Genomic DNA, 25,621 nt, shown 5'->3' on the forward strand with positions numbered 1-25,621 from the left:
CAGGAACCGGCGAGGTCAGAGATCATACCTATAGCTGACACTCTAAAACTGACTGAATCTCGGCTCCATCTCCAGCCTACCTGACCGGCCACCTGGCAAGGTTATAGAATAATATTTAACAATTGGAAGGTAACACAAAGCAGGGCAGTACACGTATGTGCTTTCCATGTTCACAGTGACATCTAATGACCCAGATGTGATAGTCTAGAAGGTTCTTCTGTGTCCCTTCCCAGCACACACGCGCGCGCGCACACACACACACACACACGCACACACTCCATATCACATACTACCTGGTAAATCTTATTTTGATTTCTATCAGCACAGCCACAATAGGTCAGGCTCTATTCTGTGAGGGCAGATACTCTAGAGACTCACGGGAAGACAAAACCGGGAAGAGATGAGGTAAAGTGAACGCAAAGAGAGACTCAATTCTCTTAGGGGAAAAAAATAAATCCAAGGTCTTACATACAGATGGCGTTCGACACTAGCCGCCACCTGCCTCCTTTTCATAAAGTGCCAGCTTCTGATACCCAAATGAATCAGGAGGTATAATGTGTGATAATTACTTAAGCTTGAGTTTTGCAGTGTAAGATGTTAACGTTTCATGGTCCGGGACTAACTTCTTCATGCTTGTCAACTGTGTGATTAGGTTTTTAGGAAGTTATCAAAAATGGGTGTGGTAGCTGGAGATGGGGGTGGGAAGGTGGGGGGTGGGAGGCAGGGGGCGGGAGGCATTTGCAGCAGGAATAGATGGAAATAAAAGAAGGGGAAACCACACCTTTGTAGTTTGGGAAAAGGAAACTCATAAAATTAGTGAGAAGCCTAAAGGAAAGTCTTTTTCTTCTTTGCTTTCCTGAAGTTTATTTTTACTACTTTATTTACTATTTGAAAACTGAAACCGATTTCAAACAGTGTGTACGCTGTACAATTTTATTTAATAAAAGTGCACATGTGTATCTAGATTTGGGAGGAAAGGCTTAGACAGCAAGATACAACATGTGGCCATTTATCATAGCAGAATAAGAAGATACACATGGTTTTTATATTTTGTTTTGTTTTTCTCCAAATACAGACATTGGAATAGCCACACATTTCATAATGGCTTTTTTGTTGCTCATGGCTAATCAGTTTAGAATGCTTCTGTAAATTACTAAATCCCTTTTATAGGAACTCAACCCCTCAGATTTGTGAAATCTAAGACATTGAGAATGCTTAGAACCCAATACTGGATTCTATGCCAACGTGTGGCATATATTATGGGGTAGCAGGACACAATGTATCTTGACAAGAGAAACATCAGGAGTATTATGGGGTAGCAGGACATAATGTGTCTTGACAGGAGAAACATCAGGAGATCCATGGATTCTTTTTTCTGTGTGAAACAGGTGCAAAGGAAAGTCAGTATTGGGAGATGAAAGATTATATTTTTATCTGGGCAGTGGGGGATGGAAACGGTTTTATTCCTCCAACCTTTGTAGAAATGTCCTCTTCTGAGTCAGGTTCAGACAGAAGAATGATGAAGTCACTCTATCAAAGAAGCACAAATTAGGTGGCTTACAAGAAGAGAAATCTATCTCAGTCCTGAAAGCTGTGTGTGTATATATGGTGAAATATCATCTAGGCTTATGAAAGAAGGAAATCCTGTCATGTACTGTGACAGGGATGAACTTAAGAACATCGTGCCCAGTGAGATAAGCGAGCCACGGAAGAGAAATGGTGCACGATCTCACTCACGTGAGGTAGGTAAAAACAGTCCATCTTGAAGCCAGGTAGAGTGGTAGTAGCCAGGCCAGGGGGAGAGGAAGCGAGTTGTCGTCCAGTGGGTGTTTCTGTCTGTTTTGTACTGCTGTAACAGAAAACCACAAACTAAAAACTTCCGCATGAGCAGAAACATTCATTGAGATGCTGCAGCTGGCCTTGCAAGGAGTAGAATAGCTCACTAACGTGGCCTCGCCTCACGCCACCAAGAAGCTGGGTGGCGACACTGCCCAAGGTTGCCCCTGTGCCATCACATCGGCAGGCAAATACTAGTGCCCCCCGAGTCACATCATCCATAACTATGTCACACATACTTTCGCTCCCGAAATTGCTTTCGTGGCACTCTCACTTTAAAAAAAAAAAAATCAAATATACAACAAATGAGAAAAAAATAAACTTCATCCCTCATGAGACAGGAATAACTACTAAGTTCATTTCAAGTAGGATTTTAGAAGTTCACAAATTGGGTAACTAGGCAAACCAAAATAAGCAAGAAAGACAAGCAAGAGACTTTTTGATTGTTGTTCTATACGCTCCCCCAGCCCCCCCCCAACCCTCCCCCCCAAAATCAACTTGCTCATTATTCTCTTGGTCTTTACCAGAATGGCATCACTAATGCTTCATGAGCATTCATTCCGGCCACCATTCTGATACTGACTGAATTGTAACATCTGGCTTAGGAATGTTGTGCACTTATGAAGCCTCCTAAGGATGTCCTGAGCTCCCGGAACCTCAGGACTCCACCATCTATCTGCACAAATGTTTCCACGACAGGATTGCGTCTTTCCTCAGAGCTGTCCACCCGTTTGCAGCCACAGTGTCAGGTCTACAATGTGGCCTACGGAGTAAATGCGATATTTGGTTTGCATTGATTCTTCCATTGGGCTTTTTATTAACCTGTGTTCTATAAACATTATTATATGTTTTTATATATGTGTTGTATATTACATGCTATTATATATTTATAAATGTTATGCATTTACTTATATGTAATAATTATAAATCATGTTACATGTTAGTTTATATAAAATGTTTATATATGTTACTCATTAACTGATCTCATCTGTATACGCTGAGTAATAGCCACAATTGCTTAGGCTGAAGGCAGGTAAATAGCCAAATGATGAAGGATAATGAAAATGCTTGGTTAGATAGTATTGTGATTAACAGACGAGGTCCCTACAGTCATTATAATGAGATTGGCTACTGCCTTGGCAAAATGCCACACTGAAAGCTCAGTGTTTCCCATAGCACAGTTTCCCTACCGACAGAAATGAGTGGGGATTATGCTTTCGACTAAAGGCAGATAGCTGCCTTTGGAAATGTTCAGAACTATCGAATTCCTCCCTCTGCCCATTTATGGCTACTTATTCTCCAGTAGTTAGCTACTGTGTGTTAACTGACGCAGTCCTCGCAGCAATTCTGGATGCTCCTGTCATTCCCTTAACCCGTGAAAAACTGAGGCACAGAGCGATTAAGCAGTTTGATCTGATATTAAATACTTGTCTGTTCTGCAGAACAAAATAACTGTCACAACTGTTAATACTTACATCACAACTACTGAATGCCAAGCACCTTACAACTTGTCCCATAATCTCTTTACAACCTTGTGAAGAGCTTACACTAATTTTATAAATAAGGAAACTAGTAAATACAGAGGAATAATTGGCTCAAATCACATGGCCAATTCGTGACAGAATGGAGGCTTGTTCCCACATGTAGCCAAGCTGAGGCCTGTGCTCTGACCAAGCCTCAGGGTGAGCTCTAACTTCCATCCCGTATGGGGGGAAGGGATGGGATATTTGAACAAAAAGGATCGCAGATTCAAAGAAAAAAAATTACGAAAATAAATTGTTGCTGTCTTATACTGTCTCTAGTATAGAAAATCACAGAAATCAAAATGGGAAGCATGGGAATCGGTGTGCCTGTCATAGCAGAGGGGACTAGAACAACACTGGAGAGGGAAAGGGATTTTCTGGTGACTCTTATGCCTACATATACGACAGCTAACCACCCAAGCTGAGAAGAAATGCGCGACGAAATTTAGGGATAACCAAGTCCCCCCTGTCTACCTTCTTAGTGACGTGGAATGGGCATCCCTGCCACTTATATTGCGCCCAAAGCGCCCAGGTGTCTTACCCCTGTAACACGCCTGCTCTGGAACTCTCTAAGCACTAAGTTTCTAGCTGATGGATTGGCATAATAGCCCTTTCTGAAATCGGGAAAAAAATCACCCAGGTAGCCTGTCAGTTCTTTTTCTAACCTTCACACATAATGTAGCCCTGCCAATCTCATAAATCTTTAAAAACTATAAAGGAATGTTCATGAAAATAATACTCAGGAAATCTGATTCCAGGTAAGTAAGAAACGTTTAAAGCAGACATAGTGTGGAAATATTATAAAGAGTTCATATGCTTAAAACTTCTGGGACGATGTTTCACACAGTGGAGAAATTGTATATACAGATGGTTTTTTATTCAAATGTACATAGCTATAACTAACATCACATGGTATAAGACATTGAATTAAATAAACCGTGTATGTCAGGTGCCAGTGGCTCACGCTTGTCATCCTAGCTACTCAGGGGGCTGAGATGTGAGGCTGCTGTTTGAAGCCAGGCAGGCAGGAAGGTCTGTGAGACTGTTATTCCAATTAAGCACCAAAGAGCTGGAAGTGGGTCTGTGGCTCAAATGGTAGAGTTCCAGCCTTGAGCAAAAAAACGTAGGGGATAGCCCCCAGGCCCTGAGTTCAAGCCTCAGCACCAGCACCAAAACAAAACATGGGTACTTTAAAGATAATTATAAGATATCACAGGGCATGATGGTAGTAAAAAACATCATGGAACAAACTTTAAATGATGTAAGGTTTGTGCAACCTTGGGTACCTATAGCATTCATGTAATAAAGGGAGCAAGCAGCCTTTGGGTGTCTCCTCTGTGCCACTAGGAAGGATGAGCGATTTTCCCGAATCATCTCATCTAACCCTCACCCAACCGTAACTATGAAGTCCTGGGCCAATTCCATCTTATCAGGTGGGAAAATCAAGTCCTGCAGGTTAGGAAACGTGTCCAAGCTTACAGTGGGTAATCTGGCTTAAACTTAAACCCACTCAGCTCTACAAGGCAAGTTCTGAGTTGCCGTATCATACTTATTTCCTCCTCAAGGCAAGAAAGATGTGGATCTCTACAACAAGAATACAAAGCGAAGTGGCCAAAGAAGAAGAGACGCTAGCATGCGTGGCGACGCTCACGCGGAGTAGTCCGAACTGTCCTCATCTAACCTGGTGTCTCCTCCACGTGTGCTCAAACTCCTGCGATTCAGAGATCCGCAATTGTCACTGAGGCTCCTCTTTTGGTTCCCCTACCTGCAGCGGGGTGTAAATCCAGACAGACTTTAAGAGTACGTTCACATCTTCCACTACTGGAGCTGCTTGGTTACGAGCGTACATAACCCTTCCAGAAAGTCTCACAAGAGGCTGCTACTAAATGCCAATCGTGAGTCTCAACTCTCAGAAACCAGCTGTGCATGATTCTGGTCTCAAATAGTGAAAAAAAAAAATCAATGTGGTCCTTCTTGCTTGTATAGCCTCTGGAAATGAAGAGGATGTAGAGTCAAGATAAGCATTTTACGTTGTATGATCTTTCCTCTCCTCCCCAGGCTTCTCTGCTCCTAACGAGGGGAAGAGGTGACAGGCGGGCAGGGCACTGGGCCGGGGCAGGTGGGAGAGAAGCGAACATCAGCAACACAACCGCTTCCGCCACGCACTGCGGGCTGGCTAAACCTCCCCACCAAGGCCAACTTCCTCCAAGCCGTCGAGCAGAGTCCTAAATCCATCAAGGCCCTCTGTGATGACGATAAACACACCGGTGATTCTGTAAGGGATACTAAGACACATCGCAGAATTATACAAAATGATTGAACAGGATACATTTTTATGAGTCTCTGCTTTGAAAAGTTTTCAACAGCTTGTCCGCTGCTAGCCCTGGGGGCAAGGCCCCGCGGAGGACTTGGCTTTCCAGAAGCGGAATCTGCTCCCGGACCGCGGGGTGGGCCTTGAAGTGTTCTAGCACGTTGTCCTGAATGAGATTCCACATCCACACTTTCTGCTGCCGCCTCCGCTTGGCCACCAGCTCCCCGCTGGCCAGCATCACGTCCTGGAACTCCTTCATCTTGTCCCACATCTCGGCGATGCCCTCGCCCGTGCGCGCAGAGATGCGAACTACCTGTCGAGAAGGAAGGAGCGGAGGTGTTGCACTTCCTGCCCCAGAGGCAGAACTGTCATGGGGACTCGGGGATTTGCCAGTGGATTCTTGCCGTTTACGGCAAGAGGCCAGGCACAAATAGGAGCTTTTGCTGACACACGCGTGGAGGTGTGCGCTTGCCTGCATGCTGACACACGCAGGGGTGTGTGCACGCCTGCCGGCTGCCGAGCAGACGGAGGACTGCGATTCCAGGCCCAGTTCCTTAGCTCAGAGAGTGACCTGATGTTAGGACTGCCCTGGAGGACTTGCGAGAGTCAACGGATGAGACAAGGCCAGGTTAGGCCGGGCACGCTCCCTGAGGCCCACGTGCAAGAAGAAAAACACTGAGCTGAGAGAATGCTTCTCTCCTTCTGCTAAGTTTGCCCGAGCCAGCAAGTGCTGTGTGTGCCAGACACCTAGAACCTTCCTGGCCAAGGCCGCTCATGCAACACAGACATGCCTGGGGACCTGGGAGGCCGGCGGGGACGTCCTCGCCCGCTCTGGTGACTGGGGCTTGCTCTCCCGTAAGCCAGCGTCCTCCTGCGGACAAAGGGAGGACAAAGCCGCAGTACTTCTCAAAGGACGATTCTGCACTCGTTCTTTCTTTTTGCTAAGTGAAAAGTGTTCGGGAAGCGTATGGGAACGGACGGGTCACATCACAGAGCTCTTCTCTGGCGCTCACATTCTGGTGCAGGTAACCAAATCATTCATTGCTCCGTCGCTCTGGGGGTGGACTGCTCCGTCGCTCTGGGGGTGGATTTACTCTCCCTTCCAAACGGCTCACGTCAAGCACTGCGCAAGCTAATCTATCACCTCACGGGCCAGTTTCTGACATCCTGTGGCTGAAAGATTATATGTAAAATCATGACTACCTCCTCTGGTTTTGACATATTTTTTGCTGCTACAACCTTCATGGTCAAGCCAAAATTGATTATGTGTCCGCCTGGGACTTACATCCTTCCTCCTAATGTACATAATGTACACAACTCGGGGTGAAAAATGTAGAAAGGAGGGCACACGAACCTTCGGGCTCCAGACTTCCGAGCGCTTGCGGAGCAATTTCAGGGCGCTCACGTACTCTGCTTGGATTCTTCGCGCTGGCACAACGAAGTCTCCGTCAGATTTAGTAACCGCCACCAGGTCTGCCATCTCAACGATACCCCTTTTGATGCCCTAGAGGGAACGGGAGAAGCAGCACATGTGTTGGAAGCACTGCATTCCACCACAGCTGGCGTAAATGCCATTAGTATCACGAATCTGAAAGTAATACACTTCATTAACTTCTGCATTTTCCAAGCCTTGGTTGCCAGCAATCACAACTACTTGACAGAAACGACTTAAGTACACTGGCTCTTGGGATTATGGAAGCTATCTGTAACCTCGCTTCCAAATTCCAAGAGTAGCGTGGTAAAGTGCACGAAGAACAATCGCTCAGGACACCCATGATGGAGTGGCAGGAGACAATTCACGTTGTCTCACAATCGGCCATGCCTCTTATGTCTGAAGGATACACCATCCATCATTAGGACGGCTAAGAGAAAATGTGCATGCCACTGATGTCTACATTTCCAGAAATAAAGCCTTTCAACTTTTCTTAATTACAGATAGCATCTTTTCCAATTTGCATTCAAAGACAATAACCTGATAGCTAAAATTGCCCCACTTCTTAATTTAAATTAGGCTGCATGAAAATGCTAAAAATTGCTAGCTGTAGGTGGTTCCGAGGGGGTAAAACAACAACAACAACAACAACAAATCCACAAGATTCCATCTCCAATGAACCTGCAAAAGGCGTAGCTCAGCTGGCAGTGGCCAGCGGGGGGCAAGGAAGGCTGAGTGAGTACACGAGGCCCCGAGTTCAAGCCTCAGAGCCAGCTCATCCATAAACAGCCAACAAACAAGCAGCCAGAAATAAAAGACAAAAGCCAAGGGCCAAAGCTTCTTCCTGAAATACATTTTTCCATCTAAGGTTTAAAAATAATGTTAAATGTTTTACATTTTACTTTCAAACATTACATTCTAACAGTCGATGTCTTTCAGTCACAGCATTCAGTCTATCACTAGTTTTGGAAATACGAAATTAAGAGAACTGCTAAAAATTCATTAGTTTATTTAAAAATTTTAAATCATTATCTTTAACCTGGAATTCATTTAATTGTACAAAGTTGTATAATTATTACTATCGTCGTACAATTCGACTTGAATTCGACATGTCAATTAATGGGTCCAAAGCACCAGTGTCGTCCTTCCATCCTTCTCCCATCGCCTACCCCCTTCCAATTTCTTTTACAACTTTTCATACAATTAAAAAAAGTCTTTATTTGACTTAAGTCCCTAGAAAGGAGCCTCTAAATTCCTGGAATTCAATCCCTGGGTTTTCTAGAACAAGAGCACTGTCTTTGCTGTATGCCTAGAATGAGAGCCACGAGGTTATTGTTATCAGGACGGGGGGGCTGACCATGCCCCCCACTAGAGGGCTGGGGGCGTTTGAAGCCGGTGCTACTGGCCAGCCTCTGTGGGGGAGGAGCTAGAGGCTGAGCTCAAGCGCAGGGCCACTGACACCATCACAAGTATCTCCATAAAGCCACGAGGACACGGGAGCTCTGGGGGGGTCTGGGGGTGGGCAGCGTGGCCCGAGGATACAGAAGCTTCGCACTGGGATCCTCGCAGGCGTCACCCACGGGTTTCTTCCTGTGGCTGACCCTGATTCGTTGCTCGTGTCATAAAACTGCAATTGTGGCCTTGCGCTGTTCTAAGTTCCAATTACAGAACCTCTGCCTAATGGGGCCCCTCAGGTCTGTGGGTGGCTGGCTGGTTGGTCAGAGGGGTAGGGGGCCTGGGAACCCTAGAGCTGACAGTGTCTGAAATGAGGGGAAGCTGTGAAAGGCTGAGCCAACTTGAGGGAGACAATGCCAGAGTTACATCCGGGACTCGCTAGAATCCCGCTGTGCGGCACGTAAACTAGGATGCTGAGAGCCCAGCCAAGCATCCGGTGGGATGAAGAACTTTCCAACCAACTCTTCCACCTGCAGTTGAGCAGGAGCGTCTCTTTTGGTCGGAGCTGTCCACTTATTCCACTCCCTTCCATGTGGCATGCGGAAAAATCCAAGTCAAATGAATAGCTCAATATGATGTTACTATTGTATATTATTTGTTACTTTAAGTTGGGAAAGTATGTGTAGAGAATCGGCTTGACTCAGTGTGAATGCTATTTCTTTCTCTGCACTGTTTTAAAAGTTAATTGCAAACACACATGAATGGACATTTATATCTTTGTGCTGTCTACTACGTGTCTGGGACAGGGCATCAAATCATTACCTGCAATTCATCTCCTCCTGCTGGTGGCAGTAGTAAAACAAACATGTCGACCATGTCAGCAACCGCAAACTCCGACTGACCCACACCTGGAATGTTAAACCACAACCATATCTTAAGATATTCAGTTATTACACTTCCTCGGCTTCATTGACTGCCATCTCTCCATTCCATTCACTCAAGCCTCATATGCCTTTAAACACCCAAGGCTGAGTCCACTTTCTGTTGCCCTAATAAACTACCTGAGACTAGTCATTTTGTAAAGAACAGAAGTGCATTTGGTTTACAGTCCTGGAGGCTGGGAACTCCGAGAGCACAGCCAGCCCTGTGAGAGCTTCCTACTCCTTTCTGGCCAACTCTAAACTCGTGGGGAGGCACAGCAAGCGTTGACGAGCCGGCCCTGGCCACCGTGCCAACCCATCTCTGCTCAGTGGCCTGGGCACGCTGTGCCTCTTTTCTCAGTCCTCTGTGCCCGTGGAAATGCTCTTGACTCCACATTGCTCAAGTCCTAACTCCTCCTCCAAAACTCAGCTCAGCCGCCCCCTCCTCTAGGAAGCCTCCGCCCACACTCCCAAATCTGAGTGGGGTTGTTTCTCTCACAGAAATGTAATATACAGTCTCTCTACAAGAGAGTGACAGCGTTTTCAGTTCGGGGTCTTTGTTACATGTGATTATGTGCTAATGATGTAAGAATAAAACAAAGCAAAGCCCCCTAGCCAGAAGTTATCCAGCACACCCCTTTTTGCTTAGTAAGCAGTGTACACCACACATATGAATTGTGCTTACACAAAGTTTTGTCTTCTGCTCACAGAAGTCATCCTCGTGCTTGCTAGTACATACAACACAGCATGTGTCTGGGTAACAGACAGTGCTCAGCTATCTGAGGGTAGCAATTACACCCAATATGCTCATATCTCTTATGGAGTTTATGGTAATGTGGTGTATTTATTTAAACCATTGCAAGTATGTGCCAAAAAGAACAAAGTGAAATTAGTTGTCGCCGGGTGCAGTAGCTTCCACCTATAGCCCAGCTACTCAGGAGGTATATGTAAGTGAAAAGCCCAGTGAGTGCAAGGCTTTGAATTCAAATATTAAAGAGTATTTTACAGCTGGGTGCTAGTGGCTTGTGCCTGTCAATCCTAACTACTCAGGAGGCTGAGATTTCTGAGGCTCCCAGTTCAAAGCCAGCCTAGGAAAGTCTGTGAGACTCCTATCTCCCATTAATCATCAATTAACAACAACAACAACAAAAGCCAGGAACAGAGCTGTGGTTCAAGAGATAGAGCACTAGGCCTTGAGCAAAACAAAAGCTCAGGGACAGCTTCCAGGCCCTGAGTTCAAGCCCCACCCAGGACTGGCACCAAAAAAGAAAAACAAACAAACCAACCTGTCACTCATACAGCATTTATATAGCATTTATTGTAATAGCCTATTATTGTTATAAACTGTAACGACACACTACTCACCTACAGTTTCAATAAGAATGATGTCGTACCCCCCTCCTTCACACAACAGGATAGCTTCATTTGTGGTCCTCGTCACGCCCCCCAAAGTCCCTCGGGTAGGAGATGGTCTGATGTACGCATTCATGTCTTTGGATAGCTCAACCATCCGTGTTTTATCGCCTAACAGGGATCCTGAAACACAGTTACATCTTGCGATTGTGTGACAGTACTAAGGGCCAATCGGCAATTAGTGCATTTCCAGGGGACATGCTTTATGACAAAATTCCGAGCTGTCCATGATCACATGATGGAATTTCCCTCCAGCTCACTGCACAGGCACGCTAGGATTCCATGCTACCATTCTAGGCCCCTTAGACTGTATAGAAGCTTCCCACCAGAGGCTCAACTTTACCTACTTGAGCCTCCCACCGAATGCCCAACCTCACCTGCCCCAGCCCCAAAGCAGGCTCAGGTCCAGATCTAGCCGGGGTGTTTTCTTTACTTCATTGGGGTTCCCCACCCCACATCTCACCCCTCACTTCCAGGGATGCTACTAAGCACCCTGAATTTATAGGACAGAACTACCCACCACGAGTTGCTTGGTCCCCCAGATCATTAGTGCTAAGCTCCTTGCCTATGGGACCTGATCTTATAGACACTACTGTACACTGAAGGCTAAGCAGCATTTATAGTAAGTGTTCAATGTAACATCCATGGAACAAAACTACTTATACTGCTGAGTTTCCTGTAGTGTGAATTCCAGAAAAAGGAAAACCTTCAAACCACTCTAACTTCTTTCCTCTTTCCTTTTGCCATGTAGCTGTGAAAATGACATTATTTTCACCTGAATATGTGTGTTTATCCCATCCAAGGTTTACTTTTCCCTGGTAAGATATTCAAGATGTACTCTTTTCTCTCTGGCCACAGTTCCGAGTCTTCTCACAAGTTCATTTTCTGGAGCATGCACTTGACTCAACTACTATTTTACATCACATAAAACTTGTTCCTGAGCCAGGTACTGATGGCTCACACCTACTGTAACTCTTGCTGCTTAGGAGGCTGAGATCTGAGGATCATGGTTCAAAGTCAGCCTGAGCAGGAAAGTCTGTGAGACTCATCTCCAATTAGCGACCAGAAAACCCAAAGTGGCATATGGCTCAACGTGATAGAGTGCTAACTTTGAGAAAGAGCTCAGGGACAGCTCTTATGGCCAACAGAAACAACAACAAAAAAAAACCCTTGTTGCCAAGGTAATTATTCACACAAATTCATTACTGTGGAAGTCAACACTTGGCCAAAGGACTGCTTTATAAATTATTATCCTACAGACCCTATCACATTCCAGTACAAATTATGACACTAGTTTCCCATATGAGTTGTTTTTGCTCTCATTGTTAGCTGTGGCTAGCAGGGTAGTTCCGAAGCCCAAGCACATGGCTTGAAGGACCAAAACATTGGTGCTTCTCACACATTAGTGGTACATTCCAGAAATGTGCATTTATTATAGTGGCCTGTGGCTCTTCATGTATTTTCCTCTCAAATCTATCTACTGTGTCTATCATCTGTATTTCTTTTGCTTGGGGGAAAAACAAAACCCTCTTATTTTTGGATTGAGAGAGACTAAGTACTGCAGTGACAAGCAATCTGAATCAAAGAATACTTTATACCATCATTTCTATGATCCATTATTATCACGGCCTATCATTTTCTCTTTCTGTAGAAAAATCCTACATTATGAAGGTGGGAGAGAAAGGCCTTGAACAGGTGACAAGGTCACGGCAAAAGACCTTCGTTAAAGAAGTGGCCTTTAGCAATGCTCTTCGATTGTAAATAACTTAGACAACACAATGGCATCGATTTAATCTTGAAACGTGTGGAGGGAAATCTTACTTGCAGTTAACATGTCTATTACGGTGAACTGAAGTGTTGAGCGCTCTAAGCCCTATTTCCCAATAAGCAAGCAGGAACACGAACTGTCCACCTCTCTACTGACCCAAATACGACCACAGTCCCCTGAAATACGATCCTATTCCCTGGAATAACACAGTGCACAAACCACCCTCTCACAAAGCGCCCTGTGTTCCAGTGCGATGGCCTGCCTTCGCTTGCCTGGCTCCCCCCAAGACGTGGAGCTCCCGAGGCCAGGAGCGCTGCGTCTCACCGCGCACCGCACGGGGCTTCGGTGCAGAGCGCTCGCTGTCCACGGCACTCAGAGCCTGGCTAAGTGCAGATGAGGAGCTTAAATCACAGACAGGGCAAGGGAAGGAAACCTTTCCTGATTATTTACACGGCGTACTTTATGTTTTCTTTAAATGGTCCTTTGGGGAACTAAGTTTATATTCATTTTATCTCTGATGAGCTGCAAATTAAATGTTGAGTGATTGCATGACCTCAAATCAGTAATTGCTGCACATTGTGCAGCGGACAATGCGCTCTGTAAGTCCTACAGGGGGGCGAGCAGTGTATTATGCAGTTCCTCTGAGAGCTTTCTCTTTAACTGGGTATAGCACACAAACAGGTGACAATTAACAAACAGTAGGAAGACTTTTTTTTTCCCCCCTAAAAGCTTAAGAGATGTTACAAAATAGCAGATGAGCAGGGATTATTTTCTGAACTGTACAGCCACGGATGCAGCCAGAACAAAACCACACAGGAGAAGAAGGGTTTGGTCTTGGGCCTGACTGGCAAAGAGCTGAGCATTGCTTTCATCATTTCCACTTCTGGCCTATCATCTCAGTGTTCCAGGTGCCTACTGAGCTCCCAGAAGAACAGGAATTGTTCCTTCAGTGAGCCCAGACTCAGCTAGCAGTTAGTCATGGAACTGCAGAGTCCCGCCACCGTACTAGGCGCTAAATACTCCAGGCGAGAGACACCCCTGCAAGCTCTGCGATTCGAAACCCATCTGCCATACTCACCACCACTAGTGAACGAGGAAGGGTCCACAGCTAGCACAGACAACTTGTGCCCTCTCTCAGTGAGCATTTTCCCGAAATACTCAATAAATGTGGATTTCCCAGCACCCGGGGGTCCAGACAATCCTACAGTGAAGAGAGATCTCTACTTTAATAGAACAAGTGAAATGAACACTACAACCATGTTATTGAGGAGAGAATTATTTACCGATTTATTACAGCTATCGTTAGGTTCTAACATGTCCTATGGCAGAAAATGAAAATCTACCTCCAGGCCTAATTCCTGAGACGCCATGATTAGCAAACAAAAAAATTTCTGAGATTCGTGTCTTAAGAATTCACTTTGAAGGGCTGGGGATATAGCCTAGTGGCAAGAGTGCCTGCCTTGGATACACGAGGCCCTAGGTTCGATTCCCCAGCACCACATATACAGAAAACGGCCAGAAGCGGCGCTGTGGCTCAGGTGGCAGAGTGCTAGCCTTGAGTGGGAAGAAGCCAGGGACAGTGCTCAGGCCCTGAGTCCAAGGCCCAGGACTGGCCAAAAAAAAAGAATTCACTTTGAAAAGTGACAGGCCATAGTTTGCCCTTTTTCTATAAAGTAGCTCTGTGTGGACACGCTTCGTTGCCGTTCAAGGACAGCCCGGGTACATAAACTCCTGGGACTCCACCTCCGCGAGTGGCTGGGCGTGGTGGCGCGCGCCTGCTGTCTCGGCTACAGCGGCTGGGCACAGTGGCCCGCACCTCTCATTCCCGGGCACACGGGGACGCAGAAGCAGGAGGATGGCAGTCCAGGCTGGCCTGCACATAAAGCGAGGCTGGGGGCGTGGCTCAAGTAGCACGGCGCCTGCCTTGCAAGCACGGAGCTGAGCCCGATACCAGGTAATGTAAAAAAAGAGAAATCAGAGGAGCTGGGCATGATGTCCCCTACCAACAACCCTTGCTTCTCAGGATGGCAGCTCAAAGCCAGCCCGGGCATCCCCGTCTCAACCCAGTAAGCTAGCGCGGTGGTATATGCCTGTCACTTCAGCTGTGTAGGAAGCGAGGACCTATCCCAAATCTAACTAAAGCAAATAAAGGTGTGTGGATCAGGTGGTAGAGTGCCTGCCTAGCAGGTGCAAGACCCTCGTACACAGAAAAAGAAAATGGGAGATACCTCTACCCCGGAGAGTTAGTCAAGTGTGCAAGTGAGAGGGCCAGCCCCGTGTCCTGTTCTGGTTCTGCCTCTCACGAGCTCTGGCCCTTTGGTCGGGTTACTTAGCCTCTCTGTTGTGTGTCAGCATCCTTCACAATAGAGCAAGGAGCACAGTCTTTCTCTTTCAGATTGTTGGAACAACTGGAGGAGATTGCGTTTGTAGTACGTTTAGAACAGTGTATGGCACAAGCACGTCTGTGTTCGATAAGGCATGTTACACAGACATTTATATGCAAAGGTGTGCACAGAACATGCTTACTGCACCTTACTGCACCTTACTGCACCTTTCTTAAACACACTTATTGGTGCTGCTTAAACACTTGTTGCTTTTATCTATAATGGTGATAAAATAAGCACAGTTCAGACCCAAGTTTATGTGGCCTCAGAAAATCCAGATAGGACAGTCAGAAGAGCAAGGCTAAGTCCTGTGTGAGTTGCTCAAGCGACTCTTCTGGGGTATTATCTCTCCAAGGATCTCTCATCATGACTTGGTGGCTTGCTGTTTTTGCTCTACAACACAAAAAGGTTATTAATGTCCAAGATAGTGCTCTCAAAAGGAGAGTCTCTCGGTGAGGGCAGAATAAGAAGTCTGAAACATGGATCAACACAAATACTGATTGATGAGCTATTTTTTTTAAACATTCTTCAAGTACTACTATAAAACGTAGGAGATCTGGGTCCCTGCATTGCCAATAAACGATGATATAAAAGCCTATTTGTGCTAGGCCTGTAATTCTACCTTCTCAGGAGGCTGAGATCTGATCATCACAGTTCAGCTAGACCAGTCAGACAAATCCTGAAGGCTCTTACTTCAAGTAGCCAGCAAAAATGTTGGATTGGAGGCATGGCTCAAGTAGAATGCTATCTATGAGCAAAAAAGCCTCAAGAAAATTTAAGGATTGGAATTTACCCATCAATTTTTCCATGTGCTTAGTCACTACCCACAGGAATTCCTGCACTTTGCCTAGCATGTTTTTCTCAGAAAGGGTATTTCCGATTACCTAACTCACCATGCTTGAATGTTCATTCCACCCAAACTCCCTGGATTAATTCCTACTGGCCAAACATATCTGAATCATCTTAAATGCACAATCTCAAAAACATACAAAGCTAAATTGCAGTTTCAGAACCAAGGCAAATAGTCAAAAACATCATTTAAATATAGATAGCAAATGACTAAAACCTCATCTCTACCATACTTTAGTACTGAGACGATTACTCCCAGAAGCTCATTAAAAAGAAAAAGAAAAAAGGTGTCCATGGGCTGAGATGTAGCTCAGTGGCAAAGTGCTTAGAGCAAGTGCAACCTCCTGGGTTCGATCCCCAGTACCAAAAAAGAAAAAAAAAAAGTGTGCAAAAGAAATGAGATTGGTCTACAGTAAAACCAAAGAAGCATCAAAGAGGTAGAATTCTGAAGTGTGATGAAGACATTATAACTGATACACCACAAAACACACAGAATCCACTTTGCACTCATAAATAGGACTACTGAAAGGAAGAAACTGGTTAATAGCTCTTTTTGGACATATTTCCATTCTTAAAACCTTTGCAAGGTTCTTTCAGAACCAGAGCTCTATTACTCTTTTAATGACCCTTGGTCATGGCAAGTTTTTCAAACTTATTATTATATATTTTTTTACATAAGCAACCTTTTTTTTTGTCCAATCCTGGGGCTTGGACTCAGGGCCTGAGCACTGTCCCTGGCTTCTTCTTGCTCAAGGCTAGCACTCAGCCACTTGAGCCACAGTGTCACTTCTGGCCGTTTTCTGTATATGTGGTGCTGGGGAATTGAACCCAGGACCTCATGTATATGAGGCAGGCACTCTTGCCACTAGGCCATATCCCCAGCCCCTTATATACAGTCTTAAAAACCAAGCATTTAGGGCTGGGAATATGGCCTAGTGGCAAGAGTGCTTGCCTCCTACACATGAAGTTCTCGGTTCGATTCCCCAGTACTACATATATGGAAAACGGCCAGAAGGGGCGCTGTGGCTCAGGTGGCAGAGTGCTAGCCTTGAGCGGGAAGAAGCCAGGGACAGTGCTCAGGCCCTGAGTCCAAGGCCCAGGACTGGCCAAAAACAAAAACAAAACAAAAAAAAACAGGCATTTAAATTTCACCCAAACTTCAAGAAATAATACTGCATGACATTGAAAACTATTTGGACAGTACTTGGGTGTGAACTCAGGGCCACATGTTTGCTACATCGGTTCTCTACCACTACCACTTGTGTCATGCCCTAAATCCATGTTTTGCTTACTTTTTGGATAGACTTACATTTCTGCATGGGACTGGCCTTGGAAAGTGACCTTCTTACCAATACATTTTGCCTACTCAGGATTATAGACATAGCCACTACACTCAGCCTAGACTGCAAACTGTTCAGACTTTTTGTGTGTGTGCTGGTCCTGGGGTCTGAACTCAAAGACTGGGCACTGTCCCTGAGCCTTTTTGCTGAGGGCTACAGCCCTCTACCACTTAAGCCACAGCTTTACTTCTGGCTTTTTGGTAGTTAATTGGAAGTTAGAGTCTCATGGCTTTCAACTGTGATCTCAGCCTCTTGAGTTGCTAGGATTACAGGTGTGAGCCACCAGTGTCCCAGCTGTTTATAGACTTCTTTTAAAAAGGAGAATTGAAAAAAAAAATTACTGGACAACAACAAACTGACCTACTCGAAAGGCTAGCGGCTTTCCTTGATTTAACTGTTCCTGTTCTCGATGGTAGACTAACACCTTCTGCAAAAGCACCTGGGCTATCTCCTTTTTCCTGTGGTGAGTTGATTCGATAAGAGTTATGGACTCTGCCAAGCAAGCCCTGTGCCCCTGGATTAGACCAGTGTAAAGTTTATCCACAAGTCTTTGTTCTTTATCAGAAAGCTCCTCTGTGTAGTCTTTCAAGGTCGTTTGTGCACAGAATTCTCTCCTTAAACCACTGGACAGCAGCATCTGCTTTGTATAACCGCGTCTAAGAGGCTTCAATGGCTGGGCGCAGGGGACTCCCCGTCCGAGAAGAGTACTCGAGTACAAGATGCAGTGGTAGCGATGGAAAGTTCCAGTGCAAAGGCCTCTGAGGAGGGGCCGGGGAGGACGCAGGAGCAGCGCTGGAATGCTCATGGTGCCTGTGCCTGAAGGTAACTTGGATGCGTCTGACTTAATGTGATTTGTGGCCTCCCTAGAAGAAAGAAAAACATATTTTTTGCCAGTTCAACAGATGCCTGAGGCACTGAAGTACTGAAATGGACAGGACATTGTCTTTCCTGTACTCTTTAACACACAATCGGGGTCTTTGGCAGTATGAACGGGCGAGTTACTCTTACTAAATCTGAGAGGGAAGATCTTTTCCTTTGCTATGGGTAAAATATATTCGGAATATCCCAAATCATGAAACCACTACTCTATTGTGAAGTCGAGTGTATGCTAAAATTTCCTTACAAATAAAACCAATATACAAAAGCTCATTAGAGTAGACATTTGCTATCCTGTTTCTCTTCCCATTCATATCTTAATGATTACCTCGGTTCAACACACCCAATGCTGAGGCGCATACAAAATATCCTTTAGGAAGAATCCCTTGGCGGTTGGCCTATGATCCACTCACTACAAAAGCAATGTGATCAGCAGTGTGGCACCTGAGGCACAAGTTTAGATGCAGTCTGTACTACACGGTAAAGGGCCCCACCCCACTCCCAATAAATAACCTGGCATAAGTACACAATCAACAATAATAAGCCCTAATGCCCAGTGAACTGTGTGGGTTGTTTCCCAGAACACGGTCAGAAATACTTGGTGCTGACTGCAAGCGAACTAGGGGTCTCTGTGGACAGGCATAACTAGCGTGAGCCCCTGTGACTGAACGCAGGTCCTTTCCCTACATCTACCTTGATTCTAAGGCAGCTCCCGACTGTATTAGATAGAAATTACGCTGTAGCTGAGTCAGGACAGGGCAGAGATTCATCACTGTACTCTTGCTACCTCAACTGTCCTCCCCTTAGGTTACTTTGCCACTCGGTGCCTCAGCTGCTCTGGAATAGAGACGAGATAAGCAAGTCGGGTGGGTGTGGGAGCAAAATGACTTAATCCATGCCCCGCACAGGTAAGACGCAAGTAATATTGGCTTTCATTGTTATTACAATTTATAAAATATTGGTAATGCCAGACAGACTTTATTTCCTTAGCAAACTAGGAGTTACAGATAGATCCTTACAACCTACCCAGTTTGTGCTTATGATTATAGGCACCTTTTGGCTTTACCTGATTGCTCCAAGAAACTTCTGTAAACAGTACTTTAAGGCCCATGAATTATGAAATTAATTTTAGCTAATAAACATCCTACTAGACAAAGAAGAAATAATTTTAAGATTTTTGTAAGCAGTAGCACTGTAATTGCTCATCTGTTCTCTAAAGGGCTTTTTCTATTTTTAAGCATTATAATTTCTACTTATACAAAATTAGTATTATTCTAAAAGGACAGTTCATTAAAAATGTTTCAGTTATTCTTAAAAAATTTAAATAGCTATCACTGCTTTTCATATAAACACTTAAAACAATGACTAAAACAAAAGGTCTTGTCGTCAGAAAACTGGCATTTTAATGAGAGAAGCCCAATCTTACTATGTATCATCTGTCTGTCTGTCTACCCAGAGGCTGGATCATAGGCAAAGTTTAAAAGAAATGGTCAAGGACTGGGTCAAATACAGGTCCTTACAGAGGACTGCAAAGACTTCAGCCGCCAGTGAGAAGGGAAGCCGGAGGATAGAGGCAAACCTTTGACCTTTGCTAACAGACTTTTAAAGGGCCTCTGCAGAATCCGGGGGGTGGGGGACGCGTGTCAAAGCATAAGAGAAGAAATGCAATGATCATGCAGGAAAATGGATGCAGTCCTGTAGATGAGAGACGGCGAAGGCATGGGCCAGACGGGTGGCATGAAGTCAGACTGAAGAGGAAGGCCGAGGGCCCAGCGTGGGGGAAAGGCAACAGTCGAGGAGGCAAAGGCTTTGTCCTATGCCCTAGAAAGCTGGAGATTCTTTTCCTAAGCTGGGGAAGGCGGTGGGAGTTGAGGCTTGAGATGTGACCAGGAGTATGACTTCCTGAATAGAACAGTCACAGGGTACCCCATTAATATGTACATATTGAGCTTTTTATGTATCAGTCTGCAGGTTTGGACTGATCGACCAAGGCCATGCAACTACGGAAATAAATAACTTTGGATTTCATAAATCCAGATCTATACAGTATTACCTCTAGAGAAAATAAAATAGTCTCTGTGAAATGCCAATAATGTGGTAGGTGACAAAACAAATTGCTAACATTTTAAAATGTTTTTTCACTTCACAGAAAATTCACATCTGATGGCTAAATCCATAGCATAGTTAACTTCATTATTCAAGTGGCCATTATTCAAGAAGCCAATACATTTCTCAAAAGCCACTGTGATCTGGCCTTGTGAACAACTAGCCACCCATACATACATGGTACAGGCAGAACAAAACAAAGTTTGTTTGCAAACTTAGCAACATTCTAGCGGATTCTTCCCACTATGCTGCCAAAATCATGTAGGAAGGGAGAAGGGCTTCCCACCTGCTCACAAAACTAAGCATTTCTTCCTGCATTCTTGTGGGAAGAAGCAAAGAACTTGGCCGATAATCAAATCCAACCAAATGGCTTCAATTAATGTCCATGATCCCCGAGAGTACAGTTTCATCTTACAATTTGTTAAGCTATGTGCTGCCTAAAATGAAAGAAATTTCTCAGCATTTACAACATTCAGTAAGAAACCTAAGACACTGCCAAGTCTAATAAAGCAGACAGTCAATTTATTAGTATACATGAAAAACAACAAGTAGGCAAAAATGCTGAACAGGGTTGGCTTGTCTTCAGGGCCTGCTGTGGTTTCATCTTAATGGTCTCCAGCCCACAGAGCTGGTGGAGGGCGGGGCCTAGCGGGAGGAAGTTAGGTCTCCCATGTGGCTCCTGGGCCCAGTGCTGCCACCAGGATCTATCGTTGTCTCCAGAGAGCCAAGCAACAAGGCCGTGCCCTATGGACTGAATCCTCCAAAACAAATTTATAAGTTGTCTCGAGTACTGGGGCTCTGCAATGAGAAACTCTCTGCCCTGCAAGGTTTGCATGGATAAGAGCATTTTAAGATTCAAAATGTCTTCTAGCCATTCCTTCTTTGCCCACACTCTACATTTCCCTAACAAGGGTTTGAAGCTCTGATTGCATTCCACAGGAAGATATGCCATTTACATCCGTGAATAAACACGCATTTAGGTGAAACACAAGTTTTACCAAACAGCATTTACTACTACGTGATACACTCTGACTGTCTTTTGCTTTTTGGTCAAGTGCAGATTGTAATGAACACACCCTTAACTCGGAAACCCCCAATCTACTTTCTATTAACTTCATCTCCCACTACCACCTATTCTCACATCACAATTACTTCACTGTATGAAACACTTAGAAGATTCCCTCTGTCTTGTGTTTAAGAATAGAAGAAAAAATGTTCTTCTGTGATCCATTCTTTATGGTGAACCTATGCTAAGGCTCTGTGCTGAGCTTCGGAATTCACTGGCATTCAGTTCAAGCATGACTCCTGTTACCACGAAGTTTACAATCCAGGCAAGCCGTCATTACGTAAGTACTCCATATTCTTTGTAAGTGCCTCTGTCCACTTAGCCAACTTCCTTTATTCCCGTCCTCCACTTTTCCACTGCTACAACCGCTCTGATTTGCACGCAGGCCTCACAACCAGCCACGCCCTTTTCGACACTGTGGCTGTCACCCCGGCATTCTCTCTGGCTGGGATGAGCTTCCTTACCATCCCTCGCTCGGGTGTCTTGTCTGCAGTTTCCTCCCCGTACTGTGCAGTTCTCGGACAGCACTCATGACGCGGCTGCAGGCTTCTGCTAGCCATGAGCTAGCCTCTTAACTTACAGCAGTTTACTGCTCACGGCATAAATGAATGAACATACATAATAATCTCAGTTGGCTCCATGAAGCCATTACATTGATTATTCAACTGATCAATGTTTTTAATGTATCTATTTTTCTAAATTTCATGGTAAATTTGCATTTAGTGATTTTCTTTTTAAAGTCTTATTTCAATTTATAGATTTTTTCCGTTAAAAATTAGCTCAGTGCTGGGTATAGCGGTCCATTCCCAAAATCCTAGCAGATGAGGAAGCAAATGTAAAAGGCTCAAGAGTTCAAGGTCAGCCTGGCCTACACTTAAGTAAATTTGAGCATAGCCAGAGCTACTTAGCAAGACCCTGTCACAAAAAGAAAAAAAAAGTTCAGCAGCCGCCAACCTGACAGAGTATTTATCTTGAAATTGATCCAATGAATATGCTTAATTTCAGTAACAATGCTGACAAGAAAAAGCATGCAGAATTTCCAAAATCAGTAATTAGGTCAGTGTCTGCAATAGCACAGTTCATACAGGCAAGGCAGAGCTAACCCAGCCATTTCCATTCTCAGTGCTTATTACTTTTGATTGGAGAAGCTGTTGAATGCCGCTCATCTGTTTACCTCTATAGGAGGCAAGACTCTCTTCAAATAGTTTCAGGGAGTTTTTGTAGAGTAGAACGAGTGTTAAAGAGAATGTTAAATAGGTTTTGAATGCGCAATTATTGTGCAAGAGTAGTACAGAACAGAAAAGATATTTAGACAGCAACTTTTTTTTTTTTTTGCCAGCCCTGGGGCTTGAACTCAGGGCCTGAACGTTGTCCCTGGCTTCTTTTTGCTCAAGGCTAGCACTCTACTGGAGCCACAGCGCCACTTCCAGCTTTTTCTGTTTATGTGGTGCTGAGGGATTGAACCCAGGGCTTCGTGCATGCCAGGCAAGCACTCTACTGCTAAGCCACATTCTCAATCCTGGGCAGGAACTTTCCTAAGTCCTCTTTCATCCTATTTCCAGTAAGACACATTTCCAATAGCTCTAATTTTTGTAAATTCCATCACCACTGAACGTCTTCCCCCGCCCCCCACTTCCACTGCCCCAAGTCTACCTGCATGGTCCTAGGGGGCTCTGAGACCAGCTCTGGTACCCCGGCAACCTCTCATACTCTTTATTTTTCCATGTCCAAACCTACTGTACATACAGACAACGGTGCAGGTGCGTGAGTGGGCAGGAGCTGGTTTGGCAGAGGACTTGTCATCCAACAGGTACAAATGAATGCTAAGGAACATTGCTCTTTTGCTGCCTCCTTCCCAGTTCTCCTCTGGGACTTCTGAGACTCATCTCAAAATATAAATGTGGCCACTTTACTGTTCAACTCAAGAGTTCCCCACAGCCCAGGATGGGGACCCCAGACCTCAATCAGACCCCAGATGATAAGCCTTCCAGGCGATTCCAATGTATACCCCACACTTCCTTATCTGGGATCACAGAGGCCCCTCGGAACAATTTCCCCGCGACCCATTTCCCAACTTCCACACTGCTTTTTGAATTTTGATCTAAGACATCATTTGCACGGATCAAAAACCAGCTGTACCTGACCCAGAGAAGGTGCATGTTTTAACTCAATTACTTTCCAATTAATTTTTTTAATCACATAGAGCTAGAGATTTTTAGACTGCGTTGTAAAAAAAAAGATATTTTTTCCCTTTTTTTTGGAAACGCAGACTTGCATTGCACACAGCAGCAACCAGCAGAGAGGTTAACTTTCCAGCCTTCACCAGCTCTTTCTATTCCAAACGCTTCTCGATATCTCCAAACTTCTTTACATTCCTTACCTCTATGTGGCTTTTCGTATTTGTTTCTAATAGGCTGCAGCTCTTAACAGAGCTGCCTTTAAGTTTTTATTGTGTAGGCTGGGAATATGGCCTAGTGGTAGAGGGCTCGCCTGGGTTTGATTCCCCAGCACCACATATATAGAAAATGGCCAGAAGTGGCGCTGTGGCTCAAGTGACAGAGTGCTAGCCTTGAGCAAAAAGGAGCCAGGGACGGTGCTCAGGCCCTGAGTCCAAGGCCCAGGAATGGCAAAGTAACAAGATTAAGATAAAAACAAGTAAGTTTTACTGTGTAACATATTCTGAACAGTATAAAGGGATCCCAAACGTCGTTTCGGTTCCTTGGGTTTCCTGTCCGCCCCTAGGTTTTTTTTTCATGGTCCATATATCCGCTTCCTAAATAAAGCACATTTCAGAAAGGTCGCTTACAGAGATGCTTACCACGCTATGCCGACTCCAGGGAAGCGTGGCCCTCGAACTAGTTATCCTCTCACTACACCAACTGCATCGAAACACGTTCTCCGATGAGAAAGATCCCGTCCCCTACACGGGCGGGAAGACTTGACCCGGACCTAAAACGCTACCTGCGACTTGTTCTTTGATATCCTGGATTTTCTATCCTTCCCCGCCCCCCTCCCCCAGGGAGAGAGGGAGGGAGGGAGGGAGGGAGGGAGGGAGGGGTGTTGATTTCACCTTGATGTCTCTGCCACCGTCCTCCTCCTCCTCCTCCTCCTCCTCCTGCTCCTCCGGGCCGGGATTAACTAACCATGGTCCAGGTGTGGCAGTGACCACGGGGCGGGGCGGGGCGGGGCGGAGCGGGGCGGGGCGGAGCGGAGCGGGGCGGGGCGGAGCGGGCCACCTGGCCGGGGCTACCTCCCTGTGACCCGCGGGTGAGCTCACAAACCGCCCGGGGAGGGTGGCGAGCCGGGGGCCACTGGACAAGGCGCGTGCGCGTGCGTGCGTGCGCGTGCGTGCGCGTGCGCGCTGGACTTCCCTGCACCGGGCTGGCGCGGCTCCGGTGGTTAGCCGGGGCCCCGGGGCCGCGGTGCTCGGCGCCGGCCGGGATCCCGGGCGGCCCCGGGCCTACGAGGAGGGAAGACACCCACTTCCCTCCGAACCCCCACATCGCCCCATCCGGGAACACTCTCCTTGCTCCTCTCCCCCCCCTCCCCGGTCCTCCAGGGGGTGCCCCCTCCCCACCCCACCCTGTATCCCCCACCCTCAAAGTCCGGGTGACCCGAGGGCGCCGCTCCTGCCCCCGACGGACTCTGCCGGACGCCGCCGCCGGCGCGCGCGCGCGCGCTCCCGGCCCCTCACTCACTCACTCACCCACCACCCGCGGCCACGAACGTTGTCCCGCCCCTTCCGGTCGCTCTGCCCGCCTCTTCCGCCGCCGGAGCCGCGGCGCGCGCAGGCGCGTGGCTGCGGCGGCCGGGGCTGGAGGGGCGGGGTGAGTAAGGGAAGCGCGCGGTCGTGCGGTCGCCGGCGGGGCGGGGTCGAGGCCTCGGGCTCCCGCGCGTCCGCCGCGTCCGGGGGCGGCCTGGGGTGGCGGGGAGGGGCGCGGGAAGCCCCGTCGGGGTACGCCGGGGTGAGGGGGGGGCGTGGAGAGGGCGTGGGGTCTTGGCGGGTGGCCCTCCCGGCCTGGTTCCCCCCCCCCCCGCCCCCTCGGGCCCGACCTCGCGTAGCCGCGCGCGCCCCGGGGCCCGGGGCCCGGCCCGGCAGCCTCGCGTGCAGGCCGCGGGCGAGCGGTGGGAATCGACGCCCAGCCCAGCGGCCGCAGGGCCTCGGGAAGCAGAGCCGCGTGCTCCGCGCCTTCTCCATCACCGTCGAGTCGCACCGAACACGGAAGCGGAGATGCCTTGCGGGTCTAGCCCAGCACCGCCGTGATGGTTACCGTGTACTGTGTGTGTGTGGGGGGGGGGGGGGGGTTTGACCCCTAGAAGCCACCGCCTGCCCAAGGATAAGTGTCAGAGAGAGAGAGGAAAAAAAAAAAAAAAGAAATGTAAAACGAAGCCAGAAGGCCCA

At 46.6% G+C, this 25,621-nt stretch overlaps 1 protein-coding gene and 1 long non-coding RNA gene across 6 annotated transcripts; one reads left to right on the forward strand and one right to left on the reverse strand.

Moving 5' to 3' along the window:
- The first annotated feature begins 1,707 nt into the window (after nucleotides 1-1,707).
- On the forward strand, nucleotides 1,708-13,522 carry LOC125341470. Its single transcript, XR_007208989.1, has 3 exons — nucleotides 1,708-1,719; nucleotides 2,214-2,215; nucleotides 13,223-13,522. It is a non-coding gene; the product is annotated as an uncharacterized LOC125341470 (long non-coding RNA).
- Nucleotides 4,499-24,981, reverse strand: Mmaa (metabolism of cobalamin associated A). Of its 5 annotated transcripts, none has more exons than XM_048333525.1 (7): nucleotides 24,930-24,981; nucleotides 17,532-18,034; nucleotides 13,677-13,799; nucleotides 10,783-10,953; nucleotides 9,320-9,405; nucleotides 7,029-7,174; nucleotides 4,499-5,987 (listed from the first exon to the last, which is right to left on the reverse strand). In XM_048333525.1, exons 2-7 carry the CDS (start codon nucleotides 17,974-17,976, stop codon nucleotides 5,693-5,695), a joined length of 1,266 nt encoding a protein of 421 aa, XP_048189482.1. In that variant the 5' UTR covers nucleotides 17,977-18,034; nucleotides 24,930-24,981; the 3' UTR covers nucleotides 4,499-5,692. The 5 variants fall into 5 exon arrangements, with proteins under 5 accessions (XP_048189482.1, XP_048189483.1, XP_048189481.1 ...); XM_048333526.1 differs by having other exon boundaries at nucleotides 24,926-24,944; XM_048333524.1 differs by lacking the exon at nucleotides 24,930-24,981 and adding an exon at nucleotides 24,290-24,327.
- Nucleotides 24,982-25,621: the final 640 nt, after the last annotated feature.

The sequence above is a fragment of the Perognathus longimembris genome, chromosome 24 (genome assembly GCF_023159225.1).
Source record: "Perognathus longimembris pacificus isolate PPM17 chromosome 24, ASM2315922v1, whole genome shotgun sequence".
In the NCBI taxonomy this organism is placed as follows: domain Eukaryota; kingdom Metazoa; phylum Chordata; class Mammalia; order Rodentia; family Heteromyidae; genus Perognathus; species Perognathus longimembris.

What these genes read in the sequence shown, in the direction of transcription:
- Mmaa (XM_048333525.1), bottom strand. Translation starts at nt 17,976, where the DNA reads ATGAGCATTCCAGCGCTGCTCCTGCGTCCTCCCCGGCCCCTCCTCAGA. An exon ending in GCCGCTAGCCTTTCGAGTAG is followed by an intron (nt 13,800 to 17,531) that starts GTCAGTTTGTTG and finishes TCTTCACTGTAG; the next exon opens with GATTGTCTGGACCCCCGGGT. An exon ending in CGCTCGGAAGTCTGGAGCCC is followed by an intron (nt 5,988 to 7,028) that starts GAAGGTTCGTGT and finishes CCTTCCTTCTCG; the next exon opens with ACAGGTAGTTCGCATCTCTG.